General features: G+C 35.2%; 3 protein-coding genes across 7 annotated transcripts; 1 reads left to right on the top strand and 2 right to left on the bottom strand.

Moving 5' to 3' along the window:
- Positions 1–508: 508 nt before the first annotated feature.
- On the top strand, positions 509–5930 carry LOC143460880 (uncharacterized). The gene is made up of 7 exons (XM_076958546.1): positions 509–909; positions 1180–1389; positions 1688–1893; positions 1995–2102; positions 2245–2364; positions 3117–3209; positions 3314–5930. Exons 1-7 carry the CDS (start codon positions 882–884, stop codon positions 5753–5755), a joined length of 3207 nt encoding a protein of 1068 aa, XP_076814661.1. The 5' UTR covers positions 509–881; the 3' UTR covers positions 5756–5930.
- Positions 5931–7955: 2025 nt separating this feature from the next.
- Positions 7956–12225, bottom strand: LOC143459709 (sperm microtubule associated protein 2-like). 2 transcript variants are annotated; one of them, XM_076956954.1, is made up of 9 exons: positions 11676–12225; positions 11354–11396; positions 11155–11247; positions 10870–10999; positions 10454–10599; positions 9260–9401; positions 9062–9193; positions 8700–8875; positions 7957–8599 (listed from the first exon to the last, which is right to left on the bottom strand). In XM_076956954.1, exons 1-9 carry the CDS (start codon positions 11689–11691, stop codon positions 8485–8487), a joined length of 993 nt encoding a protein of 330 aa, XP_076813069.1. In that variant the 5' UTR covers positions 11692–12225; the 3' UTR covers positions 7957–8484. The 2 variants fall into 2 exon arrangements, with proteins under 2 accessions (XP_076813070.1, XP_076813069.1); XM_076956955.1 differs by lacking the exons at positions 11354–11396; positions 11676–12225 and adding an exon at positions 11477–11654 and having other exon boundaries at positions 7956–8599.
- A 1931-nt stretch (positions 12226–14156) lies between these two features.
- LOC143459779 (transient receptor potential cation channel subfamily M member-like 2) lies at positions 14157–23365 on the bottom strand. Of its 4 annotated transcripts, none has more exons than XM_076957050.1 (26): positions 23202–23363; positions 22772–22949; positions 22569–22642; positions 22388–22471; positions 22169–22301; positions 21870–21925; positions 20678–20810; positions 20407–20565; positions 20074–20147; positions 19830–19999; positions 19614–19665; positions 19376–19534; positions 18956–19120; positions 18666–18695; positions 18290–18494; positions 18016–18087; positions 17671–17763; positions 17484–17581; positions 17288–17404; positions 16949–17109; positions 16521–16647; positions 16232–16415; positions 15832–15985; positions 15566–15729; positions 14660–14792; positions 14157–14453 (listed from the first exon to the last, which is right to left on the bottom strand). In XM_076957050.1, exons 1-26 carry the CDS (start codon positions 23283–23285, stop codon positions 14360–14362), a joined length of 3153 nt encoding a protein of 1050 aa, XP_076813165.1. In that variant the 5' UTR covers positions 23286–23363; the 3' UTR covers positions 14157–14359. The 4 variants fall into 4 exon arrangements, with proteins under 4 accessions (XP_076813165.1, XP_076813166.1, XP_076813168.1 ...); XM_076957051.1 differs by having other exon boundaries at positions 18299–18494; XM_076957052.1 differs by lacking the exon at positions 14157–14453 and having other exon boundaries at positions 14658–14792; positions 15592–15729; positions 23202–23365.
- Between the last annotated feature and the right edge of the window lie 76 nt (positions 23366–23441).

Here is a 23441-nt window from a genome sequence, read left to right as displayed (position 1 = left end):
TCTAAAAAGATTAGTACTGTATTTTTGTTTTCAGTAGAAAACAGTTTCGAATACGTAACCGCATTTCTTTGCAAATAAGCTGCACAAAGAATCATTATTGACCAAACCACTATTTCACCAAAATTAGACCATGCACTCTGTTACAAGGACATGCAGAAAAGTTTACAGAATAATTTTAGGCTAGATTTTGAATAAAAGATATGTTCGAATAAGGTTTTAAAGTTACAACATTTTGTTAGGTTTTAGTTTCATTGTAAGAAACACCGCCCTTGATTATAAGCCGCATAAAGTGAACTGAAAAAATATTAGCCGGTTTACATTCGAAGCAAAAAATGTTTCCTCAGCATTTAGGTTACATTTTACCGTTACAAACTGATCTGGTAGCATGAGGATTTATGATTCTGCGATGTCATAAATTTGTATTTCTTGTTTGGACGAGCGCACGTGAGTGAAACTTAGACCTTAAACAAATATCACTATAAGCTAGCAGCATAGACCTTTCGAATTCAGTTGTGTTTGGACCGCGGACGTTAACGACACAAAGGCAGGTTGAAAAGAGATTGGTAGTCAATCGTAAAAAATCTCAACAATAGAATTATGAAGACAATAGCTGTAATAAGAGAACTGGCGAAGCGCCTGACAATATAATTCTTGAGCAAAGGAATTTAACGGATTACTTTTTGCTGAAGAGTAATACAAGGAAAGATAGATATGTGTTATATGAGCGAATAGACGGACCTTTGTGACAAGGGATAAATATGTAACAAGCTAAACACTCTGATGACATCATAAGTGTTGCAATTACAAAATAATGATGTCGTAACAACATTGCTTGCTTAGTAACAGCAAGTTTTCACAGTTTTCATTAATATCTATCATCCATGGAGTATAGACAAAGTTATAATTCAGGTGGGTGATATTTTTTGGTATGTAGATTAGGCTTGATTAGGTTTTACTTGAGCACAATATTTTTTGAACTCACAGTGCGAACTTAATGATACCACTATGACGACTAAATTTGCCTGTTTGTTCAAAACCTGCTGTACGGTATTAGAGCTTAATATTTCCGATCCAATAATGCCGGTACCAGTATCGGTATAAATTGTTCTGTATTCATGACTCTGAGGTTTGCAAGTTTTTTTGCTGGGGGATGTTGGTTTAAGTTATTACCTGTTGCAGACTGGATGAGCGACTGGCAATCAAACAAGATTGATCTAGCTGATTCACAAAACGTTGATCAAAGGTGGAGTGAACTGTCTTTAACCTCCGAAGAAGATCCAGATTTGAGAGGTAGCTTGCAATTCCGTCATCGGCACAAATCAAGCGAATCAGCTGATAGTACTACCACTGCTGTGGAACCTGATCACGCTATCACCCACCAATCATCCAGTAAGCTCAAACCTGCTGATACTGTAGGCCTACTAGTAATTGTCACCGCCCCTGCGCCACCAACTATAAACAGTTTATAACGATTTTACCAATTTAGCATTACCAAGAACATGCCTAAATATGTTGCTTTTGTAAACTAGAAGCTAATCTGACAAAGGTCCAATTTACAACTATCTTTCGTGAAAACTCGATAGTTGTATGAAGTGTTGCTATATATTTCTTTGATTACCGGTATTACATTTGTACTAATAGCATTTTAACCACGACTGACATGATCATTCTATTTTTAACTGAACAGCAACCCCTGCATCCGACAACGATTCCCAAAGGTCATCACTGGCATATCAGTTGGGCATGATGGTAGTGAGTAGTGCCGCCGAAGTAGTGAATAAAGTTGCTGACGGTGGTAAGAAAAATAGAGATGCCATAAAACAGCTGCGTTCTGAGTTAGAGAACATGAATGAAAAATACGAAGCTCTCGTTCAGGAATCTGAGAATTTAAAGGTGTGAGGTTAACCCAATTTAATAGAAATGTTCAATAACCTAAATGATTTTTTGTGAAAGTTTTGAGCTCTTTTTAAAGACATTGTACTTTGAATTTGCAGCAATGGCTTGCATACTATGAAAATGTCAAGTTTGATCTGGAAACACAAATTAACGAAAGTAATGGGAGATTTAACCAACAACATGGCTCAATGCAACAGAAACTGGATGTAAGGATGCTTATCTCGGAAATTATTAAACTGTTTTCCAGATGTCATTTTGTAGTAAGGTTTTTGCCATGTTGCCGTTATCTTCGATGAACTATAATCCCAGTTTGGCTATTTTATATCTTGTGACGGAAATATCTTTTAGATTTCTGAAAAGGAATTAAACAAATGTCGCAGAAAGGCTGAAGATGCAGAAGCAACAAATTGCAAAATGAAATCAGAACTGGATGCAGCCAAACAAGCGTTGGACAGTCTCACCCAAGAGGTTACTAATAATATCTTTCTCACATCAGAATTTGTGCTACTTGAACGTTGCTTGTGTTTAATTTCAAAATTATTAAACCAAGGCGGCTTTCGCTAGCCTACAATACCGCCGTTACCAGTTGCAAAACTGATTGTAGGCTACCTAGGCTATAATCTGGGCCGTATCGAGGGCAGTATGGGCTTGGGTCAGACCTGAAATTTAGGTTTCTGCAAAACAAAAATCACTTTTTCACCAGAAAAATATTTTACGTCCAAAGCTATTTTCTAGGTTTCCTGTTAATCTAACTTGGAAATTATATCATAGAAAAAAACACTAAAACCTAATCTAAGGTATATCTTTCAATCTAATGTTATACTGAAATACGTACAACTAAAATTAACTGTTTCCTAACCCTTTCTCCGAACCTAACAGCCTATCTTTAACAACGGGCTGCTTGAACTACTTAAGGTGAAATAGTTAGCCAGCTACTTTTAAAGCTTTTTCATATCAATCGTCCACGCGAACTATTTTATTTACATGTGGTCGCCTCATAGTGTAAGGTTACTACAGTATAGGTTACTACTTAATGTCCACACGGTATAGTCGTGAGTCAATCATGTTAATTTACGCTTGAGTAGGCCTCCCTAAAATTGTAGGCCCTGGCCATTGTTCCACATTTGCTTATATAGTAGATAACAAGCTGCATTTTTTTCACCACGTTAACTAATCACTTAAAATAATATTTACCAAACGTTACTTATATGCTTTTACAGATACAAGTGCTTCAGACTTCCCACCACGAAAGTCTGTTGAAAGACACAGCAGTACAAACTGATGGCAAAACAAATCTATCTCAGTCAACGCAGGTATTTAGCTTACGGTTAGCGCATACCTGCGTGTTACAGTAGATGAGTGTTGACGAGGCGTACATGAGTGGAGGTGATAGCTGCAATGCCCGTTTTATTTCTAGACAACTGGTCTTCATATTCCCTCCGTCGTATCCTCTTCGGCTGAGTTTCGTCATAAAGAACGACAATTACATGACGCAACTTGTGCCCTAAAAGTCGCGCATGCACGAGCTGATAAATTACGTCTTCAATTGATGACTACTATGGAATCAATGAAGTCTCAGTCGTTTCAAATGAAGGCGTCGAGGCTTGCTTTGGAAGATGCTTTAAATGAAGCGCGCCAGCTGAAAGAATTGTTAAGTGAAGAAAGCATGCAGAGAAGTGTGGTGGAGCAGGAACTTAATGCTGAAAAGGAGAGGCACACGGTTACAACGAACAAGTTGGTCGAAGTGCAAGAAAGGGTTGCAGACCTGTCGTTTAAAGCCGACCAACTGACCGATGAAGTTTGTTTGAAGAACGCTGAGGGACGAGCTATAAGACGTGATTACATTCGCGTAAAGGAAGAAATGGCCTTAGAAAAATTGGCTGAATTCCTGACTTCAAACGCATTGTATGCTGCCTTCTCCGACCATTTGTTTAGTTTATACTCAGAGAAGATCAAACCACTTCAAACGGAATGTGAAGAGCATTTGAAATGTATTCGGGAAACGGAATCTTCCCGGAAATTACTGCAAGGTGAATTTCAAGCACTTATGAACTTAACTGAGCAGGAGAGAGGAGAAAATGCGTCTTGGGCTAGAGCAGCCAACGCTCGAATATCTGAATTGAGTAACCATTTAAATCGCGGCAAGGAGGTGGAAAAGCAGTTAAAAGTGGCTCTCATTAACTCCAACTCCACTAACCAGCATTTGCGTGTAAAACTGGAACGGGCATTGGCAGATCGTGCGGCTGAGATTAATCGCCTGAATTCTCAAATCAATCAGCTTCAAAACGAAAAATCAGTTCTAAAAAATCATGTTGCTCAGGCCACTAAAAATGTCGGCAGCGCGTCTTCATGCCAAACTGATTTATTATGTAGTGATATTGAAGCCTTGAAGAGCGATATATTAAATGCTCAGGATGAGATTAATGGTTTTAGGCAGCGATCTGCTGAACAAGACGAAGAAAACTCACGATTAAGGGAGGAACTTGAAAAAATGCAAACACGCTGCACTCAAATGACCAACAGTGAGCAGGAAATGGCTAAAATGCGTGACATGAATCGTAAGTTAAACTTTGTCATTGAAAGTGATCGAAAAGCTGCTAACGAGAAGGATCATATCCTATCGAGATTAGAAGACGACTACAGACGATTAGACTGGGTATGTAGGGAGCAGCAGTCTCATGTTTATAATCTGCGAAGACAAAACTATGCACTTCGACGAGCAACATATAACGAAAATAATACAGCGCCGACTGATGCACGTTTGCCTTCGGAAGAAAAAGCATCCACTGCTACCTCCAAAGTCCATGATAAAAGCAGTGCATCGGAAAATTTCCGTCCCAGGCACAGTCATTCAAACAATCTCCATGACTACGTACGCAGCCATCTGCAACACACGGATGATGCAAAAGCTTTGGGCACGATCCCAGAAGCAGACGAAAAGTCAACGGTTTCTCAAGAGAAGCTCACTTTGCAATCTGAAGATTCATTACCAGCTTCAGGTTCCAACTATGGAGAAACATCTCTTTCCGCTTGTTCCAAATTCGAGAAAGCTTCTTCGGCTTCTTGTTCCAAAGCTAAACCTGAAGAAATGTCCTCCGGGCCTAGTGGTATCGGTGTTGCTTATGCATCTACGTCGGTTAATAAAGTGGTATCCACGCCCAAAGCCAGGAAAATGAAAAATAAGCACTTTGCCATGAGAAGTAATGTGAGGTCTGCACATGCAAGTGCGTCGTCTGCCGCAACGTCGAGCACAATAAGCGCAGCTGATTCCCTTCCAATATGGCGCCGTGAAAACATCCAAAACTCTGCATACGTCCAAACATGTCAGACCGAAAACCTCTTAAATCAGCAGTCTGAAGGCAGCATTGTCGATGAAGTGTTTGTTGAAACTTCGCAAGAAGAACATATACCGTCTCAAACCCGCAGACTGGGAATACCTATGTCCGAGCAGAATTTTAGACGACTTATTGGAGAGGGCGATTTGGAGTCGTCTCATGATGATGGATACTCTTCCTCAACCAACTCGATCGTAAATGATTCCCGTCGAAACCGTTCTCGTCATAGTTCCGGCTCACAATCCATTTCCTCTAAAGCAGATAGCTCAAATAGCAGCCGGGAAGACAATCATTATTACGTCACATTTGCGGGCACAACCTTTGACCTTGCATCCTTTTCGATGACCCGTATGCGTACTGTTACATCATCTTGCGAAGTGACGTCGACTCCGGAGGGTATGAGACAATTTTTGGATTTCCTTGCAAATAAAACGGAGGAAATGAACCAAGATCCTAATTGGAGAGGAAAGCATAATTTGGGAAAACCAAAAGACTGGATTGACTTAAAAGGTTGTTATTGTTGACTTGCCTCTTGCGAAACAGCCTTTCTGCTAGCTCCGTTGTTTCAGACCCGCAGAACTTTCCCTGTGAACTCGCACTAAATTTGCGTTCACTGTTTTCTTTTTTGCCTATTCTTCAAATGTTTTATTATATTATTGGAATAACTTGATTTTTACAATAAACCAGTTTTACTGTAAATTTGTTGTTGTCCAACTTTAAGTTTATTTAAAATCTTTGCAAGAAATATTCCTTTATTCCTCTATACTTTTGAGGAGGTCTTTAAAAATATTTGTTGATAATATTTAGAATATTTTAGATGAAATAGGAAATTTTGTGCAAACATTTAACTTGGTTGTTGAATCTATTAGAAAGTTTTTGTTTCAGAATTATGTGTAAGTTTAGTAAATTTTTGAAACAAGAGCTTTCTGATATATTCGAGAACATAGTTGAAATTTCTTTGAGAATACCCGTATACCATCATCCATCACCACAACCATCCGTGAATATATAGGATTATCCTGACGATACCTAAATAATTATACTTGTGCAAAAATTTACTAAGTAGGCCTATATAACGGGTTCATCCAGGTAGATAACAATATTATGAAATGGTGACGGCTGGTCATCCAACACTTACCATTTTTAAGTGTAGAAAAAATTAACAAAAAAAAAATATTTAAAAAAATTAACCTACAGTGTGCCAAACTATACCTTGTTTTTATTTTACTACAAAGTTTGGTGAACACGATTCAGACAACATCATTTTTAATCAAGTTTGTTAAAACCAAATAAAAATGTTTTCGCAGTAAGAAAGGTGTTAGAGTTAACAAAATCCACAAAAAATCTCGGTTGGACAATAATAATAATAAATCAATCTTCAACAACATTCAGCATTATTTCTTTTCAAGAGCTTTTAATATTTTTTGAAACTTGTATTACAAATAAAAATTGTTTCTGGGAATAAAGTTAAAAACGGATAATTTAAGCTCTTAATAAAAAACGTAATAACTCCTTTATCAGAAAGGCGCGGCTCAGTTGTATCATTTAAAAACGCACACAACGAGTTGCCAGCTGAAGGCTCTTATAGCAAACCTGTATAGGCTACTGTATTTGCGCTAACAATTACACAAACAGAAAGAAAGCTTTGCATTTCACGGCGACTTACTGTAAAAAGAATGATCATAAATAGCGATGTGGTCAGTGACCTTGCTGTCAACAACCTTCTCAAGTCAGCTACCAATAAACTTTCAAGAAAATTTGACGCTTCTCAGCGTGTCCACACATTACATTAAATCATAGGATGTCTATCCGTTGTTGGCCATGTTGCTGGACAAGAGCATCTGCATTGCAGGGTTTCTCCAGTAGAGGACATCATGGGGTATGCTTTATTGTTTGAGGTTCAAGTCCGCATTCGCAGATGGTCTCATCAGTGATGTATCCCTAGCATTTTCTCAGTGCTACCTTGGTGTACCCAACTCGATCATGTTTGGAGACGTTTCAGGCATTTCCCTACCCCCATATTCCAGCTGATCCTGGTGGGAGCTCCGTATTTGGTGTGATAACCATTTTGAGGAGGTAAAGCTTGTCTGCGAGTTTCTTTTCCCACTTACTTATTCATGTCTTTGTCCCTGTGCTTTTCAATGGAGTGGTGCTGGTGAGGAAGCTCTTCCATCATTTCAGCCGAGTAGGGGCAGGTGTCTGACCAAACAGTGGTAGTTTTTCTTGGCGGAGACGTTCTGTCTTATTGGATACTGCACTTCTGATGGCTGCTGATGCAATATCGGCGAGTAGGCACAGGCTGTCGGTATTAACAGGCCGTAAGCAACCGGTGATGCATCTGCAAGATGCGTTAAGGGCGACATTCAGCTTTATTGTAAAAACGAATCTTTCCCATACTGGACAAGCATATACTCCGCTGTCGAGTAGCAAAGGGCGGGAGCGTAAAGTTGCTGGGCTAGCTCCCCATTATGCGTTAGTGAACTTACGCAGGATGTTGAATTTGACGAAAAAAATCACGTAATAATTATGACTCTTCTATGAGGCTGTATAGCGTCGTATACGCCGCCACACAATTATATGCCCCGTTGCATATAATGTGGCGATACCTAAAAATGTTGCACTCACTAATGTTCAGTCTCAACAAAAAGGACGGAGCCAAGCGAGATGTGGGGCCAGACGGGAAATTTATGACACGCTAAAAACTTTATGACCTTGTGACTGTTAAACATATATTATATTTTTACATGATTTCAAAAACGGTACCGAAAAGAATACACTGGCGCTAAAAACTTCATAAAGCTGTAATTTTTCCCGACAAAAATGTTTACTTTTGTAAAAATGTATTTAACCTAATCAATAAAAAGTTGTAAGGTATAAATGTGTAAACTTAAAATTGGGCCCAGTATCTTCTAAATTTTTTATAAATTACTTCGTGTTTTATGCAGGTTGTATGACAATAAACGTGTTTGCAAATAGGTTAGCAGGTCCTATGGCCTATCAGAACCGACTAAGTCAATTCGCCCACCTTTTGATCTGGCCACCTGATACGTCATCATGAGTACTAAAGATTATTTAAAGATGAAGAGTAGTTTACACGGTAGCTAGAATAATAACAATTTCTTTACATACTGCAACCACCGTGTTTACAGTGATACAAATTATAAACAACAGATTGTATAAAACACAAACAGCTTCGAGGCGCGTTTGAGTAGGAGTTACAGGTGTTCGGCTATGCGTCTTCGCTGAGGACTCTTCATCGTTGTATTGGTTGCGCAAGTTCTTCCAGCCTGGGTGTGCACTTTGCTTTCATGGCAACAGAGCTGACTAAAAATGCGTCTTGGTTGAACTGAACGTGGTCCATTGACGCTCTGAAAACATAATTCTATTGTAGTTGGACGCTTGAAATTTCTAAAAGTTATCTAATTTATCTACGACATTGAGTGATATCGCCATGTCATGTTGTTTTACCTAACAATCGGCTTTGCAAGTTCTTCTGCTCTAGGTGTCGCTATTGCTTTCCTTGCCGCTCTAGAGACCGACCATTGAACGCTGCGGTTGGACACATACCCCTCAGCGAATCCTTTGTATTTAGCAAGCTCGGCAGTTCTCGGAGAAGCACTCGACGTCCGGGCTTGAGATGTTACCTTGACATTGTCAAAGTAATGGTTAACCACAAACTCTTTTCTGCTATTATTGTAAAGTATTCACGTGCAAGCTACACACATATGCCTTAATATAGCAGGCTATGCATTTTACAACCTAAGGATTCTATTTGAGTTATTGTTTCTTCATTTTTCTTGTAAAGCTTTACCACGTTTGGTGCATCTTACCCTCCATACTGAATCTTCCGGAAATCTGGAATCGATAAATGGGCCTTCATTGCGAGTTTTTGGTCTTGCAAGGTCAAGTACACGTTCGCTTGTCACAGCGTGCTTTGCAATGGGTTTAATTAAAGTCTCAGCCTAGAAGCAAAATATTGACAAAACTTTAAGCTTTAAAAGTTTCAGAGGTAACAGGTTCCAGCTAACCTCGCTGTTGGGCTCGTATTGCGGATGGGGTTCTTTTGGTCTTGCAAGCTGAGCCGTCCGCGCCCTGTTTGGACAGCTCAATGCGCGTTTCTTTACCTTCCATATAGGCGAGACGCGACCGCAGCTGTATTGATGACTTTGCCTGAAAAACAACAACCTCTGTTAGAACCGCGCGCCAAGCATCGATGATGACAAGAAGTAATTAACAAACTTGGCAAAGTATAATTGATTACTGCCAATCATCACGTGGTATATGTTAAAGTTATAAAAAGCGTTTTTGTCCCAGGTGCTATGCATCCAAGAAAGTATATATGCGTGAGGTCCAAACAGCACCATGTGTGTTTCTTATAATAGTACTATATATACATAAACCAATATGGAAAACACACATGGTGCTGTGAAGACAAGACAATGTCTTTCATGCTCAAATATGTTTAAAATGTTCAGGTCAAAGTGCCTGTTGCCAAAATGGCACAATAGTTGTTTCTTTGTATGACATACGTGTGGCGACACTTAGGCCTTCAAGATAATCTTACAGTCGGGTCAATTCGGACATCGCCAAACAATGTTTTGTATTATTATAGTCGGCCCGGAGGAAAACGACACGCTAATGCTACTGGAAAGTGAATTGAAATGATATGGTAAGGTTACCAACTACAAAGTTTTATCATAATAATTCCATGTGATTGGGGCATGTGTCAGCAACATTTGTAGACTATTGCCAGCACACTGATATCTTTTACCTGCTTTCCTTGAATATAATCGTTTAAAAGATATATGATAAACAATGGAACGCCTTGGAGGACCACAACAACTGCTACTTCCAAATTCCGAAGCACTTAAATTTAAATAGGGCCCTTTAGTTAACTTTTCAATGGCTAACCACAGCTATAGCTTGAATTGTTCATTTTGACGTGCTCTGTTAAAGCCTTTCGCTATGGAAGTGCCGTTTTAAGTTTAACAAAAGCTAGAGTTCAAAGTTGTTCGAAATATTTTTAAGATCCTCAGGTAAATACTTTGTAAGTCCCTTAATCCTAGATCTTGAAAGGAAACGTAAATACATTAATGCGGCACCAGTTACGAAAAAGCCAATCAAACAGGATTTTGATGGGATTCGTTCGCTGTTGGCGAGCAGAAAGCATATCACACAAACAAGCACATAAGTAGGCTATAGCAAACAGACAGTATACATACCTATGCTCCCGGTAGTCAGGAGATGGTTGCTTTGGTTGTGACAATTCCAATACGCGATCACTGGTTACTGCATCCATCTCCTTTTTGCTAACCTCCCAAATCTGAGAATTTCGCCCGCAACTGTAGACAAATTCAGGACGGTTTTCCTACAAACACAATATTTTATCAAGTCAATATTGCTTTCAAAGATAACATCCATTAGAAGCGCATTGCTTTTAAGAGTGTTACTGAGTTAAAATGATTACTTGAGACATGATAATAAGTCGATGTCATGTATTGTTTGTCAATTTTTAATCAAATGATTCGAAATGCAGCATGTTGTGAATGAAGGCATACGTGAATGAATTAATATCGTCTTCAAAATAGATATAGAATGCAAGTAAGTTCATGATACTGCAACCAAAGCAAGAGTATACTCGATTTGTGCCATGCTGAAAGTTCTTTTTCGCTACAGCAAGTTGAATAAGTCGTTGTGTGGGTCGAGCTGTTAATGTTGCGTCCGATATTGGCCACATCATATCTTGATCTCCCCAATATAACTTCGGGCTATACAACAAGTACAAACATTTTTCGATTTTCGTCTATTTGCATCGCAGTCGTATGACAAAACTCCAAAACTTCAACCACATTCCTTCATTGAGCGTAAAATTATCGGCCAAACTGTAAATACATGCACTTAAGCGGTTTCTTGTTTAGCTTACCCAAAACTTGTGAGCCATATTTGTTTAGTACCCTTCGCTTTTGAGAGTTCTAGCATCCGTTCTCTAGAATATCCCCTTGAAGAAGGCCTTATTCTGAAACAGAAAAGTAGTTTGACCAAGCCGAAAATTAGTTTGACTACAAAACGAAACTGTTATCAATCGAATATTTATGGGCTTGCTTGGTAAATGAAGAACGTACCCGTGTATATTTGGAAAAATTCTTGTTTCGTGTGAAACAGAACCTAACAATTATGTTTATATTAAATAAACAAAAACGGGAGAAATAATAAATAAACCTATTAGATATCCACCAATATCTTACCTATCGATTGATGCAAGCTTACCAGCAATGATGGTCGTCATGCCGCTACGTCGTTTGCAAAGAGATTAATTCAAAAATTTTACACCGTTGTTATATAGACTTGTTGCAATTTACGCTGATTGACTCGTTTTACAAAATGTATTCCCAAATATGCCGCATGTTATGCCAATTATGACGTCAGAAATAAAATTCAACTTACCTTGTATTTCCAACATAGTTCACAAGTCCATCAAAATGTCAGGCGAAAATAATACCTTATTCTTTTATGGAACGTTGTAATTGCAGTGCATTCAGCCCACTACTAACATTACTTTCAAATAAAGCCTTAGCAATAATATGCGATACTAAAACGTGAGTCACACGCAATTGATTGTGATGCTTTTTAATGCGTTCTTAGCTGAGGTAAAAGTCTATGCCTTTGTCCAGCTGTATTTTTTTAACCTTGCAAATCTAACAGGCTGTTGGGATTCATTCTTTCTTCTAGTACTGGATGAAATGACTCAATTAAAAAGGGATTGTTTTAAGCACACTTGCTGGGAAGAGGGAACCACTTATACATAAACTACAAGCGTCCAGCCATGCTACACAAAAATTACAGTTTATATTGTTTTGACAAAATCGAAATCAAACTGATTTTACAAAATAAAAAGTTGGAATAAGCTAACTGCTGCTTCATGTTGTTCTTTATTTAATTCACTTTATCGAACATGTTTAACATATCACTATAAAACACATGTCAGGCTCACTTATGACCAGAACCGGCAATACACTGCAAACAAAAGAATGATATAAGCACTTATATCAAGGCGGTTTAAAACCCAAACAAGAAAACATGATTTGGAATTCAATACCCTCATGGAGACGCTGGTACCAACGCTAGTGAAGACAATAGCTTTGTTAAACTGATCTTCGCCCACTCGTTCACCACAAGCGTTGAATGCGTAAATTATTCGGACGATCTTTCGTCAAGTGTGTGCGAATTATAAAATGACGAAGAAAGCAAAATCGTTTTATCTTGTGAATTTATAGCAAATCACAAATGATTATATTTTACTGCACAACTGCTGTCGACTTGATTATTAAAATCTTATATGACATACCTTGAGTAAGCAAAATTACAAGATAAAATCAAAGTCTTTAAAGTGCAAATGTCAAACTGTTATAGTGTACAATTACACCCATTTCAGCGTTAGACTGAGTATTGGCATGGTCCCGCAAATCGTTACCATGCGTGTATTGATTTAATTTAAAAGTTTATGAAAACAAAATTGCCAACAACGACATATTTTAAGACGCCTTAAATTTGTAAGTTGTTATTACTGAAAAAAATCATAGGAGCCTTGAAGGTAAAAAATCTAGTTTGAAAGTGAATAGGGGTAAAAATAGCTCTGATCTACACTCTGATCAGCTCTGTTAGCGTGTGCGTGGTTCGTTAGTTTATGCTACACATAAACCTTTAAATCCAGTGTTCCATACGCAGGAAGAAAACAATCACGTGCTTGCTCGAATTAGAACGAAGCTGGCAAAGGTTAGTTGATGATGATTGATGAATAAACGGTAAATACAGTATATAAGTATTCTATGTACATAACTACGAACACGTAGCCTGCATCGTACGTCGCACATAATTAATTGGACTTGCTACCACTATTTCACCGGAAAAAATCGTACGTTCGAAGCAATTTTTCACGGTTTCTTGTTAACTTAATTTAAATGTTATAATATAGTAACCTAAATCTACCTTCTAATCTAAATCTAAATCCAATAAAACCTTAAATAGCTAAATTCAACTTTCTGCATACTCATTCTCCTAACCTAACCGTCTATCCTTAACAACAGGTTGCGTGGCGTGACCTATATACGGTGAAATGGTCACTTCGAATTGTGACTGCGTGGTTCGTTTCACCTTTTTTAGCTTATGTTATTGACAAGCGCTATTGATACAAAAAATCTTGAATTTTGTCACGATTTGAGATTATTACGACTTCCATGTTTTCAAGCTTTTGTTTGCGTTCCACCTCACACTTCGCCTAGGACGGTTGGATGTAGCGATGGGATTAAGTTTGAAAGGGTTTTTGATTCTGTATGCAATGTAACATGCCATCTTGAAGTGAGCCGAGTAACAACTTGCAGTAAATTAATGTATTGATCCGTTTTTGCATTTTGGGCAGAGTCGTTTTAAAAAAAAGTCTGCTGGCGTTTGTAGGCTACTTCGTTAAGATAGCTGTTCGTTTTAAATGTTTTAAACTGTATGCGGAACGCTATTGGCCTACACGTTCATATGAAACGCCAGCAAGTTGTGTTGCGATGCGCAATTTGCGTTCTGATGATGTTTGAGCTTTATCACGCTGACGTAAAACATGGTAAATTTGCAGAAAAGCATTGTTTAGACTTTTGAGTGTTACTAAGTTTTTGTAGGAAATCGCAAAGTTTAACGATATATATTCTTTCTGAGTTTCTAGCTTTTAGCCTTCCTAGTTGATTAATTAATTATTTATAAAAATATTTTCAAAAATATATTATATTATTATTAAGGTTATTAACTTATTATCAATGTCGATAATTTTTGGATTCCTGTTTAGAGTAGGGGTGTGAGATGCTATGCACTGTAAATGCATCTAAAAGTAGAAAACGACTACAAAGGTACGACATAAATAATACATATCCCTTTTGACAATGCAAATAAATACTAATTTGTTTTTAATACTTTTTAAAACTTTCTAAAACCGTAAACGAATGCAAGTGGAAAAACTATACGTTTCTAAAGAAAACAAGTTTAAAAACTCTTTTTGAAACAAGAACAATATTACAGCGCAATGAAATGCATTTTTTTCAAAAATTAGGAAGTGCACATGTCAAAAATGGAGACTTGTTGGTAGAATGTCATTCAAGGGTTGCGTGGAACGCAGAATATGTTCCCGTAAAGTCATTTACTGTTTCAGTAAGTGCCGTTACTGAAACGGTCAGATGTTTGCACCTAAAAATGACATAAGGTGGTCAGTTAAGTGTGTACTACATATAGCAATGAAATATGTAAATTGATAACAACTCTAAATTATTTAACATACAAGAAAACCTTTGGTAGAAACAAAGGGATACAGTCAGACTGTTACACAAGCAATACAATACAAATAGATGTAAAACATTTGCACAAACTAAATTTTGTACAGTAAAGATTGTTACTTTTCATGAAGAACTTGTATTTTGCTGTCAAGAGAATTTCTTTTTTCTTCGTTTAGTTTGGACATATAATCATTTGACCTCATCCTTTCAAATTCCTCCAAGTTTTGTAATTCACAATCTTTAAATTTTCTTTCTACAACAGCAAAGCCAAATACAGTAGAATTCGTCTATAGTGACTTCGGCTATAGTGACACTTCGCCTATAGTGACACCTGTTGCAAAGTCCCGTTTGCAAACCATATGTTTTACATAGAAATGACTTCGCCTATAGTGACTTCGTGTATAAGAACACTTTGCTTATAGTGACACCACATTTCTGTCCCTTGGGCTCAAAAATTTCCGTATAAGGACACTCGTTAGTTTGTGATGCAATAATATATACTTTATCCATGCGCAAGCAAGATGGTAGAAAAGGTTTATAAGCAGGCTTCATAATTGTGATGTAATAAAAGCGTAGGCTACTGTGGCTGCTAGTCTTGTTCCAGGCTTTTGTTCTTGTGAGTTGTGATCAGGTTGATTGTCATTGTATAGTTTGTCGATCTAGCAACAATCGCTATGTACAATAGAACTTGCATATAATGGACACGTGTATCACGAATAACCGTATACAACGGACTAATTCTCCAGACCCTTTGAGGAAAACAATCTAAAATACCTCGTATATAACGGATATCGCATATAACGGACAAATTTCGCTGGTCCCGTTATATGCGAGTTCTACTGTAGTCATCTGCGCCCATTTTACCTTGACTTCGTCTATAGTGACACTTCGCTTATAGTGACACTTTTTCCGCGGTCCCTTCAAGTGTCACTATAGGCGAATTCTACTGTATAAAAGTTATACGAAGTAAAATAACTTTTTAGTTTTGGAAAAACGATTCTGATTTAAAATGTTTGCAAATTTTACTAAAAATGTGGTCGTCTTTCCCACACCATCCTTTGTAGATATATCCAAGGATGCTTAATGGCGGCGGCAAAGGTGATTTAACTATTGCATATTCTTCAATTAACTCGAAACGTTGGTAGTTCCATATCCTATCAACTTTTTTCTCAATATTGGCGTAGGTGTTACTAAAATGATAAAGTTCTGTTATTTTTACATATAATACAGCTCGTTATTTACGATCAGTACAAATAATTGTTTAAGTATTCCATGACAAGCTTGTAGCTCACTTTAGAATGGCGATAAGCAGATTGAGTAGAAGGATGTTTACAAGCAACATATAAAGTGCAGTGATGTATTTGACAACGGCCTGTTGCTGAGGGCATGGGCGATTTCCGGCAACAATCAAAGCTGCGTCGTTTGTACAAGTGTATTCTCCAGTAGCTAGAAATAGTATAGTAATAACAATTTTTCAAGAACATAGTTTTTTAACTCTAACAGTATTTTTAATTCCTCTCCTCTATGTAATAATATCATAAGAAAGTAAATCTTATACAAACCTTGCCAACTTATTACAGCTTCTTATAGCAATGCGCAATTTAATTGATATCTAGTAAATTTAATGTTGTCAAAAAACTATAGGTATTTAATTTCAGAAAAAAGATCTCTACAATGAAGTGTTTTACGAACTTGAATCATAATCTATTTCAGGTAAGAAGAGCTCTCCATACAAGTGCCAGAATGATCTGAACAAAAATTGTTCAATTGTCGGCCAGGCATCAGTTTGATTTGGATAAAGTATGGACTGTGCGGTCACACCATATGCCACAAAAAATACCAAAAGTATAAAACAAAAGTATAAGAAATCCAGTATCTGCAAAACAAAAGCATTTTCTACCCGCCTGTCTTAAGAAAGTTATCCTGTTGGCATGAAAACAGACTTTAAATTATATTTTGTCGCACTTTAACAATAAATTACCATTTCTCTAATCATAATAAGCTTAGGACCAATTTTCTTGTTGATGGTAAAAAACTGCAATGATCTTACACAGTAGAGTACAAAAGCAACAGTTGCAATAACTCTTGATGCATCTACACTGGATATTCTACATAAATAATAAAATTACATATGAATGGGTTGCTTTGAATTGAAATTAGGGTAACTCTCACAGCGAAAATTAGTGCTTTACATACAAAAACAGATTACTTCCATTACACATCAATTGAAACAAATCAGAAACTGGACAGCAAAACGGTCCTCATAAATGGTAACAAACTTGACACAGTACATAATGTAAGCAAAGTGCCATATTTTAGGTTGATATGATTTGGCTTGAGTCAAATAATAATTACAAAATTAACACTTATGATGCAACACTTATTCATACAAGCACGCAGTGTACTCACTTCAATCCCAAAGAAACAAAGTATACAATTATTGCAGCAATATCAATGATATTCCAGCGATCACTCCAATAATGAAAAAGCTTCTGCCATGCATTTCCTAACTTGCTTCTAGAAAGATTTAATTTCTTGGAAATAGTTCCCCTTTTGTCATGGTTATATATCTAATACACAAACAAACGAAATTGAAATTGGTGCATTAAAACATATTTGAAGTAAAAGATAAGTACAGTATACATGATATTTGGCAATACAGTAAAAAATATTATGTATAAAATAAAGTATGGGCGATGGGAGCATAAACATATTTTAATAGAGACATGTATCACACATCACACATACCTCATACATTTCTTCCAAAAACAAACTTGCAAACCAACCCATTAATACATAGTCAAATGTAGATATACTATCGAAGTAATTAAATAGCAAAGCATATCCATATAGCCACATAAATGCCTGCAAAACATAGAAGTATACGATTAGCCATCCAAAACTTGTAAAATACATTTTGCCATAATTATTTATGGGAACTTACAATTGTTGCAGCAGCGTTTATTTGATATTTAGCAAATGGGGACTGGATAACTTCCCATCCCTTGTCTAAGATACTCAGGTTTGCAGCTTCAACATACTCTATTAAAAATAGTATATTGGTGCATTTGAAAAATTTGCAGAGATCGTTACTGTTGTAGTATTATAAAATATAGGAAGCCCATGCTTACTGCTATCTTCTGTGTGCATAGTCAAAGACTGACCATGGCTTGAATGAAGTTTGTTACTTGAATGGTCGGCTGGATGCACTTGATTGTTGTTACCTATAACATTGATTTAATACTAACTGATGTTTGATGTCACTGTATATTTACTGTTTTATTTTAATTGTTTTTTATATTTTTTATTATTTTAAGATTTTCAAATTAATGTTTCAGAAGCAACATTACTTTTTTTGTAACTTTAATGGCAGTAAAAGTTTGTTGTAGTGCAAATTTATAGGATCAATTAGGAACATTTAAATATTGTTTTATGCTTTAGTAGATAGGAAAATGAGAAAACATAATAAAACATGCCATGCAGATTTGTAGTTGAATAACTTTCAGTTGTTGTGTCTGCTGCAAAAGCATGATTGTGATTGTCTATTCCTGTAAAATAACACATTTCCAGATAACTTAACACATTCCATGTTCATAAGAAAATCTATGTAAGAAGAAAATTACGAAAACAAACAATGGCTTCTTCTCTTATTAAAAGTTTGTTTTAATATGAACACATTATTTGACATCATGCTTTATGACACAGCGACTTGGTAGATGAATAAACAAAATGATAAGTGGTACATGGTACCTGACGTACTTCCTTCACTATTTGTTTCGTCAAAAAGAATGACAACAGTTAAACAACAACAAATTACTGGAAGGAATGCAATCATAGACAGAATGAAAAGGTAAAACACCAAAGTGTGAATAGTAGCATTTTTTCCGTTTACTCCATCAATGCCATACCATATTTTATTTAGTAGGTAACGCACTGCTTTTTGAGATACAATATCCTTGAACAAACAAAAATGATTTAGTTTTTTTAATTTTATACTATTTGTGGGTACAATACGTGTGTAGTTATTCGTTTAATAATGTTAATGACGTCTGTGAAAAAGTAAAAAAGTGTTTTTAAGCAATGTGCATATATTACATTTTAATATGTGCTCTTTTGTGACCCTTACCTCTTGTTGTTGATCATCAAAGTTTATGATCTAAAAACAGTGTATAAAATATTTCTACTCAACACAAAACTAAACATTGAGTTTATTGCATGTGTATGTTTAAATTCACAATCACCAATTAATTATCGATTTTATGAAATTTATTTTTATATATTTCTTGTCATATTAATTTCAGTTTGGTTAAATAATATCAAAAACTAATTAACTGATTTCAGTAAGTATTTAAACCAAAAAAATGATCAGCAATCTAAGAAAAGTATTAACAACTATTGCATAAAAATTATACCCACATCTTCTTCATCAACAGATATTTGTAGCAATGTCAATCCTCCCCATTCATCTCGCTTACGAATAAGAAGATCACCTGTTTTGCTAGCACTGTCTGCATAGCATTCTTGAAGAATTCCAAGTGACAATGATTTATATTCTTTAGCATGGCACTGCATCAAATCTTTCTGCAAGTTATTAAGGATGTAATATTAATGCTACTTCTGTATGTAAAATATACTACCATGAAATATACAATAAATTATAGATCTTATTGCCCAAAATTTAAAAAAAAATTCAAAATATACAGTAAAATGCTTCCCAAAAATTTTGGGGGGGCAATAATTGTCTTATTGTTGTGATTACCTGACTCTATCTGAAATTTTTTATTGATAGATAGGATTTAACAGAAAAAAGGAAAATCATTTTAGTATTTTGTATACTTTTCCATTGTTATTTTCCATTAGGATCATTGACTTCAACATTTCCGTTGCACCAATAGCAGCAGAAAGCTTTTCTGAGATACGATTGAAGAAAAAATGAGATAATTCTGATCGGTTCATCACAATGCACCATATAAATAGTTCAAAGGTCATGTCAATCTGAAAAATTTAACGCAACATTATCCTAAAACAAAAAATTGTTGATTCATTTATTTATTGTTGATTCTAAAGTATTTACCTTATCGGTATTCTCTTGTTTGAAGTCCCAACTGATTAACTGAGGCAATAACCTACCATTTTTAATGAAAAGGTTTATATATGCTTTTGTCATGTGTTCCGAAAAATAGCTATTGTACAAGTTAATTGTAAACATTTAACTGTCATCACCATCATTACATAATATTCTATATTGTACCTTTTTCTATCATCACTAAAATGACCTAAATTTGCTTACATTTGTTTGATATCACAATATTGTTTCTTGTCTACAGTACTACAGTAATGTGTCACCCAAGCTTTGAAAAAATGAAGTTCATCAAGCCCGGAGTCATAAAGAGCCAATAGATCATCTTCAGATAAAACCACACCAGCAGAGACATATAGCTGTGCAGCCTTCACATTGTTCTTTCAAATAAAAGGTTCAATTAGAGTTACCAGTATATCGAAATAAGGAACACACCAATTTAATTTTAACCAACCTCCATCAAACTACAAAGTAATATTCTCTTAAGCTCTTCTTTCGTATGTTCAAGTCTTTGTCTAGGTATTTGCTCTGTTACACAAAATAATTTTAAGATTAATGCATTACAATATCATAACAAGAACAAATATCAACATACATGTGTCGTGACAAAGAAATTATCACATAAGTAAAAAGTGGTAATTTACCAGAAAAATATTTATTACAAAAATATTTTATAGATTTATGCTTTAGGGATTCTGTGCTGTATTACTAAAAGTATTTTTCTACAAAGCATAGCTTAAGCATTGTGCTGGTAATTGTACAATTTAGTGTAATTTGAACTGATTACCATTCAAGAGGCTTGAAATAATCACCATGTCTAAGCTATTTGATTGAGGATTTATAAAACTGGGCTGGTACAAAGCTATAAGGCTTTTCTTTTCCAGACAAAAACGAATGCAGTCCAAAAGTCCAACATCATGATTTTTAATCATTGTTGAAAAAAATCCTGCAAAACAGTGAGATAGTACTCAATAAATTCAAACATGAATACTAGTATTTGGCTTCAACTTGTCTTTGATATAACAAGTGATTACACATCAATGTAAAACTAGAATTACTTAAAATTGCCATTTGAATGCTGCTTTCATCAAATAAATTAAATTTGCAAAGTGTTGCAAGAAGATCTGCAGCACCACCTGATCCTTCTACAATCACTACTGGCATTCCACTTTTTAAAGCTTGAGACACATTCTATTGTTGAACAGAAGTACTGCTAAGACTTACTTTTTAGAATTATGGTTAAAATTTTCCCAATATTTGTATTTTTAATTTTAGAATATAAAATTAGTAATCTTTTATACTGATCAATAGGACATTATATTAGATCCAATTTAACATACATTAAATATCTGTGTAACAAGAGACAGAGTAAAGTGTTGGAAGTTACGACTCACAAGTAAAACTAATACTAAAGCAAAAACAATAAAAAAACATTTGTATTACAAAAAACATAAGTATAAAAGTTTTCAACGATTCTACAACCTTTATCAATGTAACGTAAAACAACATATGACATACAGCATGGCTTACAACTACAGCTTATCTAGTGTTTTCCATTTTTTAATTTTTCTCCAACTGTTATAGCTATAAACTTAACTGTTGTACCTCTTCGAATAGTTGTTCTAGATTACATGGATAATGGTTGTAGTATCGACCAAAAATCTGACTAATAAAAATGTTTTCTAATGTCTTGGCTTTAGTATTTGTTCTACCTCACCAAATGTTTAGTTCATTAGTAATTCTGCAATAGGCAAGTTTTATGTCACAGGTACAAAACAAATTTTTTCCAAAATAATGGATTTTAGTTATAAATAATAAATCACTTTGTAACAACCACTTGTTCAAAATTTTAATATCGCTGCCTTTTATAAAACATGAAAAAATTATAAAACAATAATGTTATTCTGAATAAGGCAAAAGGACTTTTTATTTTAGAAGGATACATTTCACTTAAAAGGCAGATGATTTGAATAAATACAACTTGTTCACGTCTAACTGCTTTTGTTAGGGAACATACTGGTTTCGATAATCATGTAAAACCACAAGTAAATAAAACATGGGCCATAAACGTTAAAAAAGAAAAGCCGTTAGCAATTATTGAAATCAAAAATCAATATCTAAACCATGAGGATCTTTAAAAGTAGTTAAAGTCAAAACACTCTTAAATAAGTTAACCAGTAAAAGTGTATGAATAACTATAATCATATTAATCACCATAACTATATTTAGTGACTGCAAAATAGTTATCACCTCTATTGTAGAACAGTCACCATTGAACAAAACAAAGACTGAAAGCAGATCTTCGTCTAAATATTCAATAAATACTATAATAATAATTAATGACATCACCAAATAATTTAATATGGAACTTGGTAAATCATAACATGATATGACTCGCATACTGATCTTTGTTGATATTGACTGTATCTTGCTAGCAGTAACTGTTGCATGCAATTATGAATTAATCATTGATATACGAGGTAAAAATGTACATCGTTACTGCCCTAGCAAACATACATAATGAGGCAAAAGCAGTTGCTTTAACTTACTTTCAAATATACATTTAAGAACATTTGATTTTAATGTGTTGCCGTATATTTCATCATTAATTAAAACAAAATGTGAATGGTGTTCATCAACTTGTGCAATATTTTGTCTTATATTGAGGTAAACATCATTAGCCTGCAAAAAAGAAACAAAGGTAGGTTCTGTTACGAGATGTGCTAAAACTATAGTATTTACTTAAAATCAACTAGCACACTACTTACCTTCTCCTGTGAAACTCCATTCAAGCAGATTAAGTTACTTTTTTCAATATGATGATTACAGCACTTAATACAAATTGTGACAACCTGTGCATCATAAACAAGTGTTAATAATAACTATTTATTTATGGTTACAAATACAGGTACGGTAACAAAAAATTTTTTATACCAAATTGAAATTAACCTTTTGATGCACAGAGCACTTGCAAGGCGTATGACAAAGACTTTCTCCGTCTCCATCAATTATAAGCCATGAATCTACCGTATTGTAGTTGCAAGTTATCACATTGTTTTTTATTACAACAATTGTTGCATATACGAAATTTTTTTTATTTTAAAAATGTATGTAAATTACAGTATCATTGTTGCACAACATTAAAAACAAACCAGTTTCTTCCACTAAAGAAGCTATGCTTTGAAAACACTCCTGGTATATTTTTGTAACACGTTGGGTACTTTCTGTTGCACTAAGGAAAATTGCTGGTTTGTGTTCTGACAACAGCCACTTCTCTTTAATCACAGAAAAGAAATTTGCAGTATCAAAGTCATCATCAAGCTCCAAAATCTAAAAACACTGACCTTTGTTATGAACAAATACATTTTAAATATTGTATAAAATGCTATAAGTCTATTGTTATCTTTAAAACTTTATAGTCCTACAACCTAATACAGTATAATACAACTAAAAACCCTATTCTCAAAACAGATACATCATACAAAAACAATAGGTCTTACAACAGCAAACATTTAAACGAATTCTCATGGTAACAGAGTATGTCATGAGAGTAAAATACAACCAAAGAGGATAAAAACTCACGTTTGTTGTTTCATAACGATGTGATTCTCTATTTCTAAGTTCCCAGAAGTGGAAGTTGGTTTTTTCTTGATTGAATGTAGCCATAGCAATAAATGTGTTAAATATTATTTAAATTGCTAGTTTTACCTTCAGTTGCTTAAAGTTGCTTGCTCTGCAATAATTGTTTACACTGTCCAACATAGAAAGAAATATCTTACCTTCCCAAGGTTTAAAATTTCTTAGGTTAATAACTGTGCCAGT

The sequence above is a fragment of the Clavelina lepadiformis genome, chromosome 5 (genome assembly GCF_947623445.1).
Source record: "Clavelina lepadiformis chromosome 5, kaClaLepa1.1, whole genome shotgun sequence".
Taxonomy (NCBI): Eukaryota; Metazoa; Chordata; class Ascidiacea; order Aplousobranchia; family Clavelinidae; genus Clavelina; species Clavelina lepadiformis.
The sequence above is the reverse complement of the archived record's forward strand: the minus strand, read 5'-3'. Positions and strand labels throughout refer to the sequence as shown.